The sequence below is a fragment of the Molothrus aeneus genome, chromosome 29, assembly GCF_037042795.1.
Source record: "Molothrus aeneus isolate 106 chromosome 29, BPBGC_Maene_1.0, whole genome shotgun sequence".
Classification (NCBI taxonomy): domain Eukaryota; kingdom Metazoa; phylum Chordata; class Aves; order Passeriformes; family Icteridae; genus Molothrus; species Molothrus aeneus.
This window is the reverse complement of record NC_089674.1, coordinates 3,777,442-3,796,004: the sequence shown is the minus strand read 5'-3', so window position 1 is coordinate 3,796,004 and position 18,563 is coordinate 3,777,442. Positions and strand designations below refer to the sequence as shown.

At 52.8% G+C, this 18,563-nt stretch overlaps 1 protein-coding gene across 2 annotated transcripts in view; it reads left to right on the top strand.

The window, feature by feature from the left end:
- The first annotated feature begins 1,818 nt into the window (after positions 1 to 1,818).
- The window catches only part of BIN3 (bridging integrator 3), a 48,147-nt gene continuing 31,402 nt past the window's right edge, over positions 1,819 to 18,563 (top strand). Inside the window, exons 1-2 of one of the 2 annotated variants that reach the window (XM_066567390.1) lie at positions 1,819 to 2,937; positions 17,384 to 17,432. In XM_066567390.1, the coding sequence (XP_066423487.1) occupies positions 2,564 to 2,937; positions 17,384 to 17,432 (423 nt within the window). In that variant the 5' untranslated portion in view covers positions 1,819 to 2,563. Of the gene's footprint in view, positions 2,938 to 11,322; positions 12,057 to 17,378; positions 17,433 to 18,563 lie in introns of those variants that run through there. The other variant, XM_066567391.1, reaches the window with a different exon arrangement.

The following is an 18,563-nucleotide window of genomic DNA, read 5'->3' as shown; positions in this document are numbered from 1 at the left end:
GTGTTGAGGACTTGGCTTTGGTGCTGCACCAGGTCTCTGTGTTAATTCTTGGAGTGTTTGGTGGCCACGTGAGGCTGGATTGGGATGAGCTGGGATTGTCCTTCCCTGTGTGCTCTGGAGGTCCTGCAGCCAGCAGGGCCTGCGGGATGGTTTGGAAGCCATTGGTATCCCCGTGGTGTCCCCATGTGTGGCTCAAGTGGGCAGGAACCAGAGCTGCCACACACAGGGAGAGCCACCACGGCCCCAGCATCACCTGAGGGTGCTGTGCTGGTGCTGGTGCTGCTGGAGGTGCTCATCTCCACTGGTGGCTCATGCTGGAAAACGCTGGAGATCCTGGGAACTGCCCCAGTGAGGAGCCACCCAATGTTCCACCAACGCTTTGGGCTCCTTCTGTGGGCAAGGAGGAGGGAAGGAGCCCAGCAGGCCCTGGGGACCCTCTCTGGCAGCCAGGTCTGGGCATCCCACTGGGCAGGACCCCCCTGGCACGGAGCAGGAAGGTGAGGAGCACCCTTGGGTGGCAAAGCGCGGGGAGTGCGTGCAGCACCTTGCACGAAAAATGTTGGTTGCTACGGAAACACGGCACTTTCCATCCCCGTTCTGGGCTATCTGTGTTCTGGGGAGGAGGGAAGGGCTTCCAGTCACGTACCAGCTCCACACAACTTGCTGCCTTTGCCTCCTCAACGGGAGCGGCGGGGTCCTGAGGAGGCCACCAACACCTCGCTCCTCCCTGCTGAGGGTCTTCGGGGCTTTGCAGGATGTGGTTGGATCCAAGAGCTCTCCACGGGATGGGATCTCCTGCTCAGGAGGAGCACCAAGAGCTGGGACCCCTTCCCTGAGGTCGGGAGTGATGAGGACCCACAGCCAGAAGCTCCTGGTTTGCAGCTGGAGTACAGATGTTGGTGGGATCCTTCCCTGATCTTCTCACCTCTGGCTCAGCTTCTGCCACTGCCTGGCAGGAGACATCACCCACAGAAGGCCTGGATGGTTCTGGATCATCTGACCTCATCTCTCACCCCGTGGGACCGTGTGGATCCATCCCCATCCCCTCTGGAGGAAGGGGCCAGACTCATCCTCCTGGGACAGGGGGACAAACAGCAGAGCCTCCACAGAAGGTGCTCCCCAAGTCCTGTGGCCATCAGGATGACAGACCCAGGCTCGTCCCAGCTCTGTTTTGTCCCATCCCCAGTGACAGTGAAGGGCACCACAGTGGGGACAGGCCCAGGAGCAACAACCTGGCCCAGCTGGCAGCAAAACCTTCCTGGCCCCAGCCTTCCTCTTCCTCTTCCTCATCCTCCTCATCACCTGGATGGGGATGTGGGGACCCTCATGGCTGCCTCCCCTCGGGGTTTGCTCTGACACCCACCAGCACCCCAAAACCCATCCCTTCCCCTCATGCCCCTTCCCAGCGTCCCCTCTCCACCCACCCTAGCACAAATTGGGACACTGGTGGCGGTTGCCACCCTGGCACTGGTGGCCCCCCCGGATCTGCCTCCCCTGCTCCTTTTGGGCTAATCCCTGTCCTCAGCGGTGTCGGTAACACCTTCCCAGTTTAGCATCATCCTCCCTGCCTGTAATTACCGTGCTGTTTACCTCCACCTGCTAATTGATAAAGCCACCCCTGGCGCCCGGCCCGGGGCCGCCGCCCCGTGAGCTGGCATGTGGCTGCTGTCACCAGCCCGGTGCCACCAGGGCTGTTCCCACCCCCGGGATGGCACCCTGGGGGTCCAGGGGCACCCCGACCTTGGGGGGCTCTGCTGGATCCTGGGCTCACGGATGGAGCTGGCTGATGGGTCAGTGTTGAGGGCACGGTGGGTTTTTGGCCACCAAAAGGACTTTGCTGTCCATCCCACCCCTGTCCAGCCTCATCAAGTTGGGTTTGGGGTGTTTCTGCCCAAAATTGAGAGCTCCTGCTTTTCCAAAGGTGATGCACATCCCTTGGATTTCCCTGACTAGGGGAGTCCTGCTCCTCCCCCTGCCCTCACGCACCACGGGGTGTCCCTGGGCACCCCCTGCCCACACTCATCCCGGGAATCCCTTCCCTGTGCCCTCACCCACCCCAGGGAATAACCCTGGGCACCCTCTCCATGCCCTTATCCAGCTCAGGATGCTGCCAGGCAGTTCCTGACCCTCGCCCACCCCAGGAATGCTCCTGGGCCTCCCCTCCCTGTGCCACTGCCCACTCCAGGCTGTTCCTGGGCATTCCATGCTCCTGCCCTCACCCACTTCTAGGGTGCTCCTGGGCATTCCCTCCCTGTGCCCTTGCCCATCCTGGAGTTGAGCCAGGCAATTCTTTCTTGCCTATCCCAGGACTGATCCGGGCAATTCCTTCTTGCCCACCCCTTGCGTGATCCACGAAATTCCTTCTTGCCCATCCTGGGGCTGATCCATTAAATTCCTTCTCCTTGCCCACCCTGGGGTTGATCCAGGCAATTCCTTCTTGCCCATCCCAGGGATAATCCAGGCAATTCCTTCTCCTTGCCCATCCTGGGGCTGATCCATTAAATTCCTTCTCCTTGCCCACCCCAGGGTTGATCCAGGCTATTCCTTCTTGCCCACCTCAGGGATGATCCATGAAATTCCTTCTCCTTGCCCACCCAGAGGTGATCCAGGCAATTCCTTCTCACCCGTCCCAGGGCGGATCCAGGCAGTTCCTTCTCCTGGCCCACCCTGGGGACACTCCACAGATCCCAGCGCTTTATCTCCACCCACTCCCGCCCCATTTCCAGCCCTTTTCACCGAAACCGGGCGAATTTCGAGGTTTTTTTCCCCGCGCGCCTTCCCCGTGACGTCACGCTCCCCCCGCCACGTGACGTCACGCCCCCGCCGCGTGGCGTCACCGCGGCGCGCGGCCCCGGGCCTGAGCGCTGCCGGAAGGGGCGGGGCCAAAAGCGGCGGTACTTCCGGGAGCGGCGCGGGGCGGAGGGGGAACATGAGCTGGTGAGTGCGGGGGGACCCCGGGGCACCGGGAGCGGGTCAGGGAGGAGGAACCGGGACCAGCAGGGCAGGGCGGAAGAACGGGAACGCCGGGACCGGGACTGGGACTGGGACAGGGCGGAGGAACCGGAACCCGGAGCGGGGCAGGGCGGGGGAACGGGAGCGCCGGCACCGGGACTGGGTCAGGGCGGAGGAACTGGAACCGGGAGCGGGGCAGGGCGGGGGAACGGGAACGCAGGGACCGGGACTGGGTCAGGGCGGAGGAACCGGGACCTGGAGCCGTGCAGGGTGGGGAAACGGGAACGCCGGGACCGGGACTGGGTCAGGGCGGAGGAACCGGGACCTGGAGCCGTGCAGGGCGGGGAAACGGGAACGCCGGGACCGGGACTGGGACTGGGACAGGGCGGAGGAACCGGAACCGGGACCGGGGCAGGGCGGAGGAATCGGAACTGCTGGCACGGGTCCGCCCGGTCCCGGCTCCTCACCTTGGGCGCTGCGCGTGAGGAGGAGCAGGGGACAGGCCCGGAGCGGCCCCGGTGCTGAGCGGCCTTGGCCCGGTGGGAGCCCCGGTGGAGGCCCTGGAGCGGAGCCGGTGTGTTCATAGTGCTGACCGGGCTTGGCCGGGTGCCGGCCCCGGAGTGGGTCCCGGTGCTGGCCGGGCTTGGCCCCACTGCTGGGCCTGGTGGGGTCCCCAGTGCTGGCCAGGTTTGTCCCAGTCCTGGCCAGGTTTGTCCTGGTGCTGGCCCTGGTGGGATCCCCAGTTCTGGCCAGGTTTGTCCCGGTGCTGGCCCTGGTGGAGTCCCTAGTGCTGACCAGGTTTGCCCCAGTCCTGGCCAACTTTGTCCCTGTCCTGGCCAGGTTTGTCCCAGTGCTGGCCTTGGTGGGGTCCCCAGTGCTGACCAAGTTTGTCCCAGTCCTGGCCAGGTTTATCCTGCTGCTGGTCCTGCTGGGGTCCCCAGTGCTGACTAGATTTACCCCAGTCTTGGCCAGGTTTGCCCCAGTCCTGGCCAGGTTTATCCTGCTGCTGGTCCTGCTGGGGTCCCCAGTCCTGGCCAGGTTTGCCCCAGTCCTGGCCAAGTTTGTCCCAGTCCTGGCCAGGTTTGTCCTGGTGGGGTCCCCAGTCCTGGCCAGGCTTGTCCCTGCTGTCCCTGTAGTCACCCCCACAGGTGTGCACCCCTCACACCCCTCACCTGTGCCCCCCACATCACCCCCTGACCCCTTGCCACTGTTCCCCCTCCTCCCTGCCCCTGCCCAGGAGCTGCTGCAGGTACATGGAGGGTCCCCCACTGTCCCCATTGCCTCTGAAATGCTGAAAAAACACCTTCAACTCCATGAAAGCAAAGCTTTTTCCTTTAAAAAAAAGAGGAAAGAAGAATTCCCATGTGTTTGAATCAAACTGATGAGGGCTGAGTTTGGACACACTGGTGCTTATTTAATTGAATTGTATTAGAAATCAATAATATTAGAAATTAATCTGGACTGCTGTGTGTGATTTCTCATCCTGGGCAGTTCTGGAGATCGAGTGCTGTTGTGGGAGGCAAAGGATGGGATGGATCAAGAGCTGAAAGGGCTTTTCCTTGCCTGGCAGGTTGAGTTCCACGGTGACAATGGAAAATTTTTTGGGTTGGAAGCTGTGGAAGTTGTGGTTTGGAAATGTACTGCGAGTATGTAATGAGGCACACACAGGTACTGATTAAAACTGGGCATTTGGGCTAAAAATACACATTTATCCACTGGAATGGCTTTGGACTCATCTCAGAACAGCAACAATTATGGACAGTGTTGACTAACGAGGTTTTGGAGCCAACTTTTCCCAGGGAATCTGAGGGAAGGGACTCTGGAAGGGACCCTCTGGTCCAGGAGGAGCTTCAGAGCCAAAATGTGAGGAATAAATCATCCCTTCACGTGTTGGATGAGGAATAATTTGGGTTCCCAGTGTCCATCCATCCCCAGGGACTGTCCCTTGTCACCACAACACACGTGGCTTTTTCTGGGACCCCTTTCTCTGGGAGTTTGGGTGTTTTCACCTCTTTCTGGGGAGGAATCCAAGGTTGTTGTCTCCCAGTTTTCAGCTTCCTTTTTCTACCTCTGTTGAGGTTGGGATTGAAGTTACTTGAGATGATAATTTAGACTCAGATGTTTATTATTTCTTATCAGTTACAGTCTCACAGCAGTGAGTTTTGTAGTCTTTCATTAACAAGGCACAGAATGGTTAACTATCTCTTGGTACAAGGTCTTGTAATCCTAAACTATCCAACTAAGAAATTACACCTAAATTATTTTCACTTTTAACCCAATAACTCATCACTTGAAGTCCACACTTTGGACTTTTCTGTTCAGTTACAAAATACCACCCAAACCCATGAAGAAGAAGGTAAAGAAGAACAACCTGTCTCCACCCTAAAACCTCCATCTTGCTTCATATTTATTCCTATATTCTAAAACCCCAAGCTGTTCAGTTTTCCACCCTGTGATATCACACACTTCTAACTCCACACCTGTAATCCCAGTGCTATCAGTCATTTTTGGAAGCCCTTTCCACAGCCTCAGGTCAAACGCAGTGCTCTCCTGGGAGTCAGAGTCTGTCTGTACAGAAAATCTGAAATTCTCAGCATCCAGCACTCCCAACAGTTGCCTGGCAAGTGGAGGTTTGGAATATAGTTATATCCCAAATAGTTATATAGTTATATTCCAAATAGTTATATTCCAGATAGTTATATAGTTATATCCCAGATAGTTATGTAGTTATATTCCAATATAGTTATATCCCAAATAGTTATATATAGTTATATTCCAATATAGTTATATTCCAGATAGTTATATAGTTATATTCCAATATAGTTATATTCCAGATAGTTATATAGTTATATCCCAAATAGTTATATAGTTATATTCCAATATAGTTATATCCCAAATAGTTATATATAGTTATATTCCAGATAGTTATATTCCAGATAGTTATATAGATATATCCCAAATAGTTATATATAGTTATATTCCAGATAGTTATATAGTTATATCCCAAATAGTTATATATAGTTATATTCCAGATAGTTATATTCCAGATAGTTAACCATTTTGTGCCTTGTTAATGAAAGACTACAAAAGCCTTCTCGCAGCCTCAGGTCAAATGCAGCACTCTCCTAGGAGTCACAGTCTGTGTGTACAGAAAGTCTGAAATTCTCAGCATCCAGAACTCCAAGAGTTGCCTGGCGAGCGGGGGGAACTCCGGGGGAATTCTGAGTCTCTTTCTTCTCTGGCCACGTCACCCTCGGGAGCGCGGCTGACGCACGAGGGGCTCGGAGCCCGCGGGGCTCCAGCGTGGCCGCACAATCGCCCTCAGTGCAGCCTTGGGTGTGTGCCCTCAGTCCAGCCTTGTGTGTGTGTGTGCCCTCAGTGCAGCCTTGGGTGTGTGCCCTCAGTCCAGCCTTGGGTGTGTGTGTGTGCCCTCAGTGCAGCCTTGGGTGTGTGCCCTCAGTGCAGCCTTGGGTGTGTGCCCTCAGTCCAGCCTTGGGTGTGTGTGTGTGCCCTCAGTCCAGCCTTGGGTGTGTGTGTGTGCCCTCAGTGCAGCCTTGGGTGTGTGTGTGCCCTCAGTCCAGCCCTGTGTGTGTGTGTGCCCTCAGTGCAGCCCTGAGTGTGTGCCCCCAGTCCAGCCTTGGATGTGTGCCCTCAGTCCAGCCTTGTGTGTGTGTGTGCCCTCAGTCCAGCCTTGTGTGTGTGCCCCCAGTCCAGCCTTGGATGTGTGTGTGCCCTCAGTCCAGCCTTGGGTGCGTGTGTGCCCTCAGTCCAGCCCTGTGTGTGTGTGTCCTCAGTGCAGCCCTGAGTGTGTGCCCTCAGTCCAGCCCTGTGTGTGTGTGCCCTCAGTCCAGCCCTGTGTGTGTGTGTGCCCTCAGTGCAGCCTTGGGTGTGTGTGTGCCCTCAGTGCAGCCTTGGATGTGTGCCCTCAGTCCAGCCCTGAGTGTGTGTGTGCCCTCAGTCCAGCCCTGAGTGTGTGTGTGCCCTCAGTCCAGCCTTGTGTGTGTGTGTGCCCTCAGTCCAGCCCTGAGTGTGTGCCCCCAGTCCAGCCTTGGGTGTGTGCCCTCAATCCAGCCTTGGGGGTGTGTGTGTGCCCTCAACCTGGCCCTGTGTGTGTGCCCTCAGTGTAGCCTTGGGTGTGTGTGTGCCCTCAGTCCAGCCTTGGATGTGTGCCCTCAGTCCAGCCCTGTGTGTGTGTGTGCCCTCAGTCCAGCCCTGTGTGTGTGTGTGCCCTCAGTGCAGCCTTGGGTGTGTGTGTGCCCTCAGTCCAGCTCTGAGTGTGTGTGTGCCCTCAGTCCAGCTTTGGGTGTGTGTGTGCTCTCAGTCCAGCCCTGTGTGTGTGTGTGCCCTCAGTCCAGCCCTGTGTGTGTGTGTGCCCTCAGTGCAGCCTTGGATGTGTGTGTGTGTGTGTGCCCTCAGTCCAGCCCTGTGTGTGTGTGCCCCCAGTCCAGCCTTGGGGGTGTGTGTGTCCTCAGTCCAGCCTTGGGTGTGTGCCCTCAGTCCAGCCCTGTGTGTGTGTGTGCCCTCAGTCCAGCTCTGTGTGTGTGTGTGTGCCCTCAGTCCAGCCCTGTGTGTGTGTGTGTGCCCTCAGTCCAGCTCTGAGTGTGTGTGTGCCCTCAGTCCAGCTCTGTGTGTGTGTGTGCCCTCAGTCCAGCTCTGTGTGTGTGTGTGTGCCCTCAGTCCAGCCTTGGGGGTGTGTGTGTGCCCTCAGTCCCACCCTGTGTGTGTGTGTGCCCTCAGTCCAGTCTTGGGTGTGTGTGTGTGCCCTCAGTCCAGCTCTGTGTGTGTGTGCCCTCAGTGCAGCCCTGTGTGTGTGTGTGTGCCCTCAGTCCAGCCCTGTGTGTGTGTGTGTGCCCTCAGTCCAGTCTTGGGTGTGTGTGTGTGCCCTCAGTCCAGCTCTGAGTGTGTGTGTGTGCCCTCAGTCCAGCCTTGGGGGTGTGTGTGTGCCCTCAGTCCCACCCTGTGTGTGTGTGTGCCCTCAGTCCAGCCATGACCATGTGCCCTCAGTCCTGCTCTGTGTGTGTGTCCTCATTCCGGCTGCTCCCTCCCGGTTGCTCCTTCCCGGGGCTCCCTCCCGGCATCAATCGGGCCATTCACGGGTGCAGGGCCCGGCGTGACGTCCGTGGCAGCGCTGACACACGTGGGGTCGTGCCCCGCTGCTGAAATGTCACAGTTCCGGCCCTGGCATTGCTCCGGGGAGGGAGAGCTTTGTTCCAGCCCTAGCTGCTGTGGGATGTGTTGGATTATGCATGCATTCACTCTGTGAACTTTCTATCGAGCTTTAAAAATGCTCTACAAATTCATTTCCCTTAGGGAAGAAGGGACTTTGCTCAGCTTCCATGTGCGTCTCTCTGGCGTTGGGCACCGTCAGTCCTGGGTTGATCCCTTTTTTTCCAGGGTTTAGATGCTGCAGCTGAGGAAGAGGATGGAGCGTTGTCCTCAGCTTTGTCTTGCAGAGCTGGAGGTGGCACAAACTGCCACCATTTGGGCTCCTGGGCACTCATATCCTTAATTTTTTTGTAAGGGAAATTCCCACAGATTTGAGGACTGTTGGCAGGTTGGTGCTCTGTTGAGTGGTGTAAAGTTAATCCTGGGCCATCCCTCGGTCCTTGTGAATTCTCTGTGCTGAATGAGGGCTGGGAATGCTCCCTGGAACACAGAGAATGCTCCCTGGAACACAGGGAATTCTACCAGGAACATGGGGATCGCTCCTGGGACACAGGGAATGCTCCTTGGAACATGGGCATCACTCCTGGAACATGGGCATCACTCCTGGAACACAGAGAATTTTCCCTGGAACCCAGGGAATGCTCTCAGGAACACAGGGAATGCTCCCTGGAACACAGGGAATTCTACCAGGAACATGGGGATCACTCCTGGAACACAGGGAATGCTCCTTGGAACATGGGGATCACTCCTGGAACGTGGGGATCACTCCTGGAACACAGAGAATTTTCCCTGGAACCCAGGGAATGCTCTCAGGAACACGGAATACTCTCAGGAGCACAGGGAATGCTCCCTGCAAACAGGGAATGCTCCCTGAAACATGGGGAATGCTCCCTGGAACACAGAGAATGCTCCCAGGAACACAGGGATCATTCCCAGGAACACAGGGAATGCTCCCAGGAACACAGGGAATGCTCCCAGGAACACAGGGATCATTCCCAGGAACACAGGGAATGCTCCCAGGAACACAGGGATCATTCCCAGGAACACAGGGAATGCTCCCAGGAACACAGGGAATGCTCCCAGGAACACAGGGATCATTCCCTGGAACACAGGGAATGCTCCCAGGAACACAGGGATCATTCCCAGGAACACAGGGAATGCTCCCAGGAACACAGGGATCACTCCCAAGAGCCCAGTGATGACCCTTGTACCGACACAGGAAAGCTGTTCCAGAGGGCTCCTGCTGCTGACAGAGCCTGGATTAACCCCCCCAAATTCCCAATTCCTGCACCCAGGCAGTGAGGCAGCTCTGCCTTTCTAGCCTTGCATGGACAGCTGGGATGTTTTTGCAATCTCAGCTGAACTCCATGGCTTCCTTTAGGCTTTGGATTGGGGCATCCTCATCCCCCTCTTCCTCATGTGCAATCCAGTGATTCCCTTGGCCATCCCTCCTTCAAAGAATAAAGGGAGTGGAGTGCTGGATTTTACTGCCCTGAGTGCCCCATTTTTGATTTATGAAGTGTTTCTTAAGGTTCCTGAGACTGCATCAAACCAAACCTCATAACCAGACTCCCAAACATCCCCTGCTCCAGTTTCCCACTCTCCCCCCAGGTGAATTCCCACAGGAAAAGGGGATCTTTTTGTCTCTCTCAGAGGATGAGAGGCTAGATGGGTTTGCACAGCCTCAAAAGTGGGGTTGTTGATTATTCCCAGTGTTTTCCCTGTTATGGATTTGCACGGGTTGTTGGTTATTCCCAGTGTTTTCCCTGTCATGGATTTGCACAGGTTGTTGGTTATTCCCAATGTTTTCTGTTCTATGGATTTGCACAGGTTGTTGGTTATTCCCAGTGTTTTCCATGTTATGGATTTGCACAGGTTGTTGGTTATTCCCAGTGTTTTCCATGTTATGGATTTGCACAGGTTGTTGGTTATTCCCAATGTTTGTTGTTTTATGGATTTGCTCAGGTTGTTGGTTATTCCTGGTGTTTTCCTGTTACAGATTTGCACAGGTTGTTGGTTATTCCCAGTGTTTTCTCTGTCATGGATTTGCAGAGGCTGTTGCTTATTCCCAATGTTTTCCATGTTATAGATTTGCACAGGTTGTTGGTTATTCCCAATGTTTTTTGTTTTATGGATTTGCACAGGTTGTTGGTTATTCCCAATGTTTTTTGTTTTATGGATTTGCACAGGTTGTTGGTTATTCCCAGTGTTTTCTCTGTTATGGATTTGCTCAGGTTGTTGGTTATTCCCAATGTTTTTTGTTTTATGGATTTGCACAGGTTTTTGGTTATTCCTGGTGTTTTCCTGTTACAGATTTGCACAAGTTGTTGATTATTCCTGGTGTTTTCTGTGTTATGGATTTGCAGAGGCTGTTGCTTATTCCCAATGTTTTCCATGTTATAGATTTGCACAGGTTGTTGGTTATTCCTGGTGTTTTCCCTGTTATGGATTTGCACAGGTTGTTGGTTATTCCCAATGTTTTTTGTTTTATGGATTTGCACAGGTTGTTGGTTATTCCCAGTGTTTTCTCTGTTATGGATTTGCTCAGGTTGTTGGGTATTCCCAATGTTTTCTATGATATGGATTTGCTCAGGTTCTTGGTTATTCCTGGTGTTTTCTGTTTTATGGATTTGCAGAGGCTGTTGGTTATTCCCAATGTTTTCCACGCTATGGATTTGCACAGGTTCTTGGTTATTCCTGGTGTTTTCTGTGTTAAGGATTTGCACAGGTTGTTGGGTATTCCCAATGTTTTCCACATTATGAATTTGCACAGGTTATTCCCAGTGTTTTCCCTGTTATGGATTTGCTCAGTTTGTTGGTTATTCCCAATGTTTTCCACGCTATGGATTTGCTCAGGTTGTTGGTTATTCCTGGTGTTTTCTGTGTTAAGGATTTGCACAGGTTGTTGGGTATTCCCAATGTTTTCCACATTATGAATTTGCACAGGTTATTCCCAGTGTTTTCCATGTTATGGATTTGCTCAGTTGTTGGTTATTCCTGGTGTTTTCCCTGCTATGGATTTGCAGATGGTTATTCCCAGTATTTTCCGTGTTTTGGAGCTGTGTCCATGCTGGGCAGGTGCAATCCAAACCCAGCCCCAGGCTCTGTTTTCCTCCCTCTGAATCAGTATTGATGTTTTTTGGCCGATGGCACCGCTCCCCCTTCCCTGCAGGTTTCAGTGATACTGGGATCAGGAGACGAGCAGGGGATAAAATGACCTGGGATGAAGCAAGTGGATACCAGAGCAGTGAGTGAGGCTCCCAAACACCTCCCTGTTACCTGTGCAAGGTGCTTTGCACATCCCAAAGTTTTTATCGTGGTGAAACTGGAGCGCCAGCCGGGCATTTCCCGGGGTGGAGCAGCTGGGAAGAGCCACCTGCCACCTCCCCTGCCACCATCACAGGCCTTGGAGTGGTTATTCCTGAATTGTTCATTTTTCCACCTGTTTTGTCCAGGTAGCTCCAACTCAGTGCTCTGGTTGAGCCACAACCGTGTTTCACAACCGTGCTTAAAATGGATATTTTTGTAGCATAGTCAGGGCCTAAAACAGCCCTGCAAAATTCTGCTCGCCCACGCGCCTGGCGTGAGTAATTTTCTTTTGATGGGTGAGTAAAATATCATTATTTTTTTCATGCTCCTCTTGGAATGGGTGGGAGAGAGGATTCTGACATTATTTTTGATTTGCTTAACACTGACACCGCGCCTGGCTCTGTGCAGGATGCAGAGGGACCCGTTCCCAGGAGCTCATCCCTCCACTGCCAAACTTCAGGAAGGTGCCTTGTTTTCCCTGGCCTGACCTAAAATCCAGAAAATCGATGTTTACACCTCTTTTTTTGCCTCTTTTTACACCTCTCTTTCCCTTCTCCCCCGCTGCAGCGGCTCACCCTGACATCCCTGCGTGCCTTAAAGCCTCCAAGTTCCCAAGGATGGGGCTGAAATCCAAAATCCAGGTGGGAGCGCTCACCTGGTCCATGCCAAGGGATCCCATCCCCACATCTCTCCTCTCTCTCCCCACCCTGTGACCTCCCCTCTCATCTCCTCGAGGAGAGCACCCAAACGGGGATTTGGCGCAGAGTCTCCCTCGACAGAAGCTGTTTGTGATCCGTTGGAATAAATTTTTTTTTCCCTTTTTTTTTTTCTCTTCTTTTTTTTTTTTTTTTTTTTTTTTTAATTTTTTTTTTTTGCCTCGGCGCTGTGTTTGGAGCGGTTGCCATGAGTTCCCGGGAGGGGGGAGCGGGGTGGGACGGTGCCTGCGGTTTCCATGGACACGCCTGGAGCATAGCGAGGAGGCATCCGGGAGATTCACGCCTAACCTGAGCCTGCCCTCCTGCCTGCCTCACCTGGGCACGGCTGCCATCCCCTCCTGGCCGGGAATTTGGCTGGTTTTAGGGAGCCCAATCCAGGTTTCCAGGATTTTGGTGTGCGGTATTCCCTCTCCTTGTGCAGGCTGGCATGAGACTCGGGAATGCTGCTCAGGAAAGGTCTCTCAGCTTCCTTTGAACTTTCTATCATGGAAAATGGAAAAGTCCTTCCTTAACACCTCCATCCCTCAGGGAAGCTTCACCCAAGCAGACAGGGAGGAGAAGCTCAACCAAGTTCACTCCGTAGCAGAGTGGGAAAGTGAAGGTTCACATCCTTCCTGGAGTGCTCCCGACCTTCCTGTTGGAAGTGTTTGCAGGAACACTTTGATCTTTCTGGGATAGCAGCTGATCCCATGGCCAGGCAGCTTTTCTGACCAGGCAGCTTCTCTGGATGCAGCTGAATCCATTCCCAACCCAGCAGCTTCCAAAGGGAAAGGCTCAGGGAAGGGACCCAATTTCTGTGATAGCTTTGGCATGATTTTTGTCTGCACAGAGCATCAGGTGTAAAGGGATGGCTTTGTAGGATCCCTCATCATCCCACGTGCCAAAATCCTTGGGAAGACCAGGCTTGGAGGGTCAGGGTCACCCTGGCAGCGCGGGAGGCTGGGTGTCATCCTCCTGCCTGCAGGCACTGAGAGGTTTCTTTCCGGTGAAGGAATTGAGATTTTTGGTGGAAATTCAAAGAGTGAGAAGCTCTGGCGGGCGTCCAGGCTATGCTGGCGCTTGGGGTTTCAATGAGAGAGAGAGAGAAAGGGAAAAAAATCCCTGAAACTTTGCACGGGAAGCGGGCACTTCCCACAAAACAGGGATTTAGTCGGTGGTCTGGCAGTGGTACCAGTACAAACCAGTTTTGGCCACCAGTTCATACCAAAGTGGGACCTGTGGGTCCCCTGCAAATGCCACTCGTGCCCACCTGGGGCAGGAATATTGAATTCAGAGGCTCAGTGTCACTTTTCCCAAATTCATTAACATCCAAACTGCCCCAGCCTCTGCTGTCCCCATCCCTGCCTGTCCATCCATCTGTCCATCCTTCCCTCCCTTCCCAGTCCCTGCCTGGCAGCTCAGCATCCCCAGGGAGAGCATTTTATCAACTGTGGGTGAAAATATTTGGTGTTTATCCCTTGCTTATCTGCCAAGGGTCTTCTGGGGCCTGATTAGGGGTGGCAAAGCCGTGTTGAGCTGGAATGAGCTGGGAAAAAGAATCACATCCCACAGGGAATTTATCCCCTGGGCAGGCTCTGAGCTCCATCCCAGCTCCCCACAGCCAGGGGTGATGCCAAGGTTTGATGTCCACCCTAGGAAAGGACCATTCCTCCCTAATTTAGCAAGGATTGAGTGATTCCTGCTGGCAATTCCTGCCTTCCAGGAATGCTGGAGAGTGGGAGCTCCGTGTTTTAAGCTGCAGCTCCCCTCAGACCTCATGGAGCTGTATCCCCCCCCTGCCTGGGAGGTTTGTTTCCAACTCTCCTGTGCATCCAGAGGAGAATTAACTGCTTTGGTGTGTGTGGCCCTGCGTTTGCACATGGAAAAGCCAAGTAAATAGATGAGATTTCTGGGGAAACTTCAGAGAAAATCAGCCACAGCTTCTCCCACCTTCCCCTCCCTGGGGTTCCTGAGCATCCCCGAGTAGAGCTCGCAGGATTCTCTCCACCCACACTTTTTTTCCTTACTTTAAGCTCTTCCCACCCTCTCCCTGCAGTGTTTCACCCTCCTCCCTCCCCCCTGAACCCTGCTGCTTTCCCAAACTCCAGGTGCCCTCGCAGGGAGGGGGCTGTGAGGGGCCGGGGTGCTCCCCCGGCCCCGCGGGCTGGGAACGCTCCGGCTGTGACTCAGCGCGCTCGGCTCTTCAGGAACGGGATTTCAAGGGATTTCACACCCCAAACACAACCCCAGCTTTCTCTCGCTCAGCAGAAACGAGACATCAGGAAAAAAAAAGAAAAAAAAAAAAAAAAAGAACAAGCACCGATTCTGGTTTTTCTTTGGTGTTTATAGAGCCAGGCTCAGCTTTGAAGGTACCAGGGAGATCCGTGGAATTCGTGGCAGTGATGGATATGGATCCACCTCCCCACAGTTTATTTGTATTATCCCCATCATGCATTTCCTAACCTCTTAATTTTGAAGCAAATGGTTGTGATGTTGCTGTCTCAGCTGCACTTTGTCCCCCCCACAATTTTGCAGGCAGGGACACAACTCCCAGAGGGACAAAACTTCGGTGCCAGCAGCAGTTTTGAGGCGTGGGGTGAATCCATTTGGTTTAAAAGCTCCAATAAAATCCATACCTTTCATCTTTTTTTTTTTCTTCCCTCTTTCTTTCCTGCTCATCCATCTTCCCCCCCCCACCCTCCCAGAGAATCATATTAAAAGGCAGTGATTTAAAAACCAGGAAAATTATGTAAAATTGTAAAATAGAACAAAAACCTCCAATAATTGAGGAACAGACCTGACTTGCACAGGGTTATTTTTTTAGAGGTTTTACTGAGACAGACATAATTACCAAGTGGCATCACGATGCTGATAGAGATATTTACTGCTGCACTGGGGATTTGCAGAGCTCCACTGACTTCCCTCTGTTTCTGGGAGAAGAAAAGGGATTTTTGGGGTTCCTCAGTGGGATGAGGATGGGGAATGGGATGGAGCAGCACCCCCTGTGCTCCCGCTGCCTTCCCTTCCCAGTTCTGATCCCCAACCAATGGCTTTTCCTACCCCACATCCCTCTTGGTACCAAATTCCCTGGACTGAACCATTTTTCCAGTGGACAACACCACTTTGGGATGTTCTCTGTGCCCCCCAGAGGAGCATGTTGTGCACAAGTAATTCTTTAATCACCTTTTTAATTGTCCTTTCCCACTAGGAACCAACCTGGCTCCAGCTCCTTGCTTGTCCCTGCCCTGCCAGAGAGTGGCAAACTGGTTTGAAGTGGGATAACACTCCCCTGAGTAAAATCTTCTTTTTTTTTTATCCTTTCACCACCAAGCTGGTGCCATCACTTCCAAAAACATCAAGTGACAGCACCTGGCTGTGGATGGCAGGCGGGATGTGCCTCATTTTGGTTTATATTTGACCCACAGAGGAAAACACAAAGGAAAAAAATCCATATATTTTTGTTTTCTTCCTGTAAGGCACCACACCCCCAGTTATTGACAGGGAAATTATACAGCAGAGTGGTGTTTGTTTATAAAAGAAGGGTGATTCACACTGCCACAGGAGCTGGAAAGGGTTAAACCCAAAATTACACCGGTCCTGGTGGAGAACCATAAACAGGAAGTTCTCCTGAAAAAAATTTAAATTTAAACCTGGTGACTCAGGTTGGCTCCAGAGCTGCTCAGGGAGGGTCACAGGGGGTGCAGCCCTGGATTATTCCCGGTGGGTAATTACAGCCTTGGTTTGAAAACAACGGGAAAAGTGGGAAGAGCAAGGTTTGGAGTTTGGATAATCAGGTTTTTTTTGCTTCATCCTGCCCCTTCTTCCACTGCAAATTCCTTCTCCTGTTGCACACAGTTGGATTTTGCAGCAGGTTACACTGATAAAAATATTTCCTGGGGGTCAAGTTGTTGGATGGAGCAGTACTGGGGGCTTGGACGTGGAGCTGGTGGGAAGCAAAAGGAAAACCAGCAGTGGGAAAAGCCAGACTGGGAGGTCTGGTTTTATGGTCCCAAAATCCATGGTTTTATCTCAAATTTTGTGTAGCAGCATAAGAGTTTGGGCTGGTCCAGTCCAAATTCTCAGGAGGGGACTCAGACACTTTCCCAGAAGCTCCTGGTGCAGATTTGGGATGGGAAATTGGAAGTGGAAGATTCCATTGGAATGGAACAGGATGAAGCTGAGCTGTAGGTGAAACATCTTTGGCAAAAAACACTTTAATGTCATTATGACCTCAATTTTTTCTATTTATTTAAAGCATCACAACCCAGAAAACATTGGGAGATTTTGGCTGTGATGCTTTAACCAAGCAGCACCTCTTTAACTTAATTAAATCCATTGACAACAGCAGTTGAATTCCTGGATTTTCATTATACTGATAGGTGAAAGAAATCCAATTATTTTCAGGCTGCCTGCGTGGTTGCTCCCAGCTGACCCAGCCACCCTTACATATGTTGTGTAATTTATTTAGAGTACTCTTCTCATTCAGGTAACCCAGATTTTCCTGGGAATTAGGGATTTTAAGAATGAAGGCTGTGCTGGCAGGTGAGCCTCTCCTCCAGCTGTTGGAGCAGAGGAATCCTTTGAAGCAGCTCTCAGCTCCAGACACCGGCTTGTTACTTTTTTTAATATCCTCTTTCTAAATATTTACAGGCTTTGTTTGGGATTTTTTTGTTTAGTATTATTTTATCCTCCCCAGCAGATTTGGTTTGAAACAGAGTGAGTTCTTCAGCTGCTTGTGGAGCATCCTTGCCTTGCTTTGGGGTGCAGGGAGGTTGTGTGGGGCTGACCTCAGGGGCGGCACTGGCTCTGGGACAATCAAAGTGACCCACAAGGACCATCCAGCCCTGCACAGACACCCCAAAATCCCACCCTGGGCATCCCTGAGAGTGTTGTCCAAATGCTCCTGGAGCTCTGGCAGCCTCGGGGCTGTGCCCATTCCCTGGAGAGCTGTCCCAGTGCTTATTCCAGCCTTTGGGGGAAGAATCTTTCCCTAAAATCCAAGCTGGCTCTGCCTTGGTGCAGCTCCAGCCGTTCCCTGGGTCCTGTCACTGTCACAGAGCAGAGATCAGAGAGCTGCCCCTCTGGAATGCTGAGAAGGCTCCCCACAGTCCCTCCCAGCCTTTCCCTCTCTGGGGGGTGCACAGCCCTGGAATGAGGGGCTGCCAGCCTGGGACACCCCCTGCTGCCCCCCAAAGCCGCCCCCAGCCCCGTGCCCAGCACCAGCGCTGCTCACACGTTCCCTTCTCCTCTCTCTTTTCCAGGATCCCGTTCAAGATCGGGCAGCCCAAGAAACAGATTGTACCCAAGACAGTGAGTAAACCAGTTCCCCCTTTTTAGCTCCAGCCTTGGATCATGTGGCTGATGAGTCAAGCCAGCACTTTGACTCGTCCCATTTTGCAGCGTGTGGGAGGGAGCTGGAGCAGCAGAACCTGTTGCCGCGTGTGACCAGCGCTCGGCTCCTCGTGCGAGGAGCGAGGGGGAGCCCCATGCAGGCAGAATATTTTGGTTTGGGATCTGTTGAAATTATAATTTTTTAAATTTTTTTTTTTTTTTTTTTTTGGGAGGGGTGTGTGTGTGTGTGTGTGTGTGTGTGCGGGGTAGGGGAAAAGAGCTCTCTTGGTCTGGCACAGTTTTCCTCGGAGATGGCTGAACGGGTTTGCTTCCTTCCTTCCTTCCTTCCTTCTTTCAGCAATGGCTTGTTTGTTCATCCTTTCGGAGCAGATGGAGGAGGAGGAGTGGTTCAGATCGCTGAATATAACTGTTTCCAAAGAAAGGCTTATAAGCTGAGATGCTTAGTGCTCGGGCGTGAATTAATTTGTGCTGCACAGCATTTGCTTTAAAAGCAAATTAAAAAAGCATTTTGTATTCCCGTGGATTTGAGGCTCCTACCCCAAGTGCTGCTGCTTGCAGCTGGCTGTGGTATTTTCCCTTCTTAAGCAGCTTGGCTTTGCATTTGTCCCATGCCAAAAAAAAGCTGTGGAACCTCCCAGGAGCTGGCCCTGAAAACTCACCTGGATACCTGCTCTAAAAAGGGAGACCTGAGAGGCAGCGTGGGGCAGAGCTTGTCCCTCTGGTGGCACTAGTGCCCTAATCCCCTGCACAGACTGACATCCCTGATCCTTCCTCTCCGGGACACCCAGCTAATTCCACAGGATGCGTGGGCACCCGTGTTTGTGGGGCAGTTTCTCCTTGGGACATGACATTTTCCCTGGAGGCAGAGGGCTAATCCCACCACTCCCTTCAAGGCTTGATTGTCATGTTTTATTTTAAAGGATTTGGTGGTTGTCTGCTGCCGTGGAGCAGCAATTTTCTGTAACAGCTCCAAACTGTCAGTACAGAATTTAAGCCAGGCAAGCGATGAAGACGAGGACTGGTAAAATTCCTCCGTGGTTTTCCTGTGTTTTCAGCTGCCCTTTTCCAGGGGCTGGTGATCCACCAGCA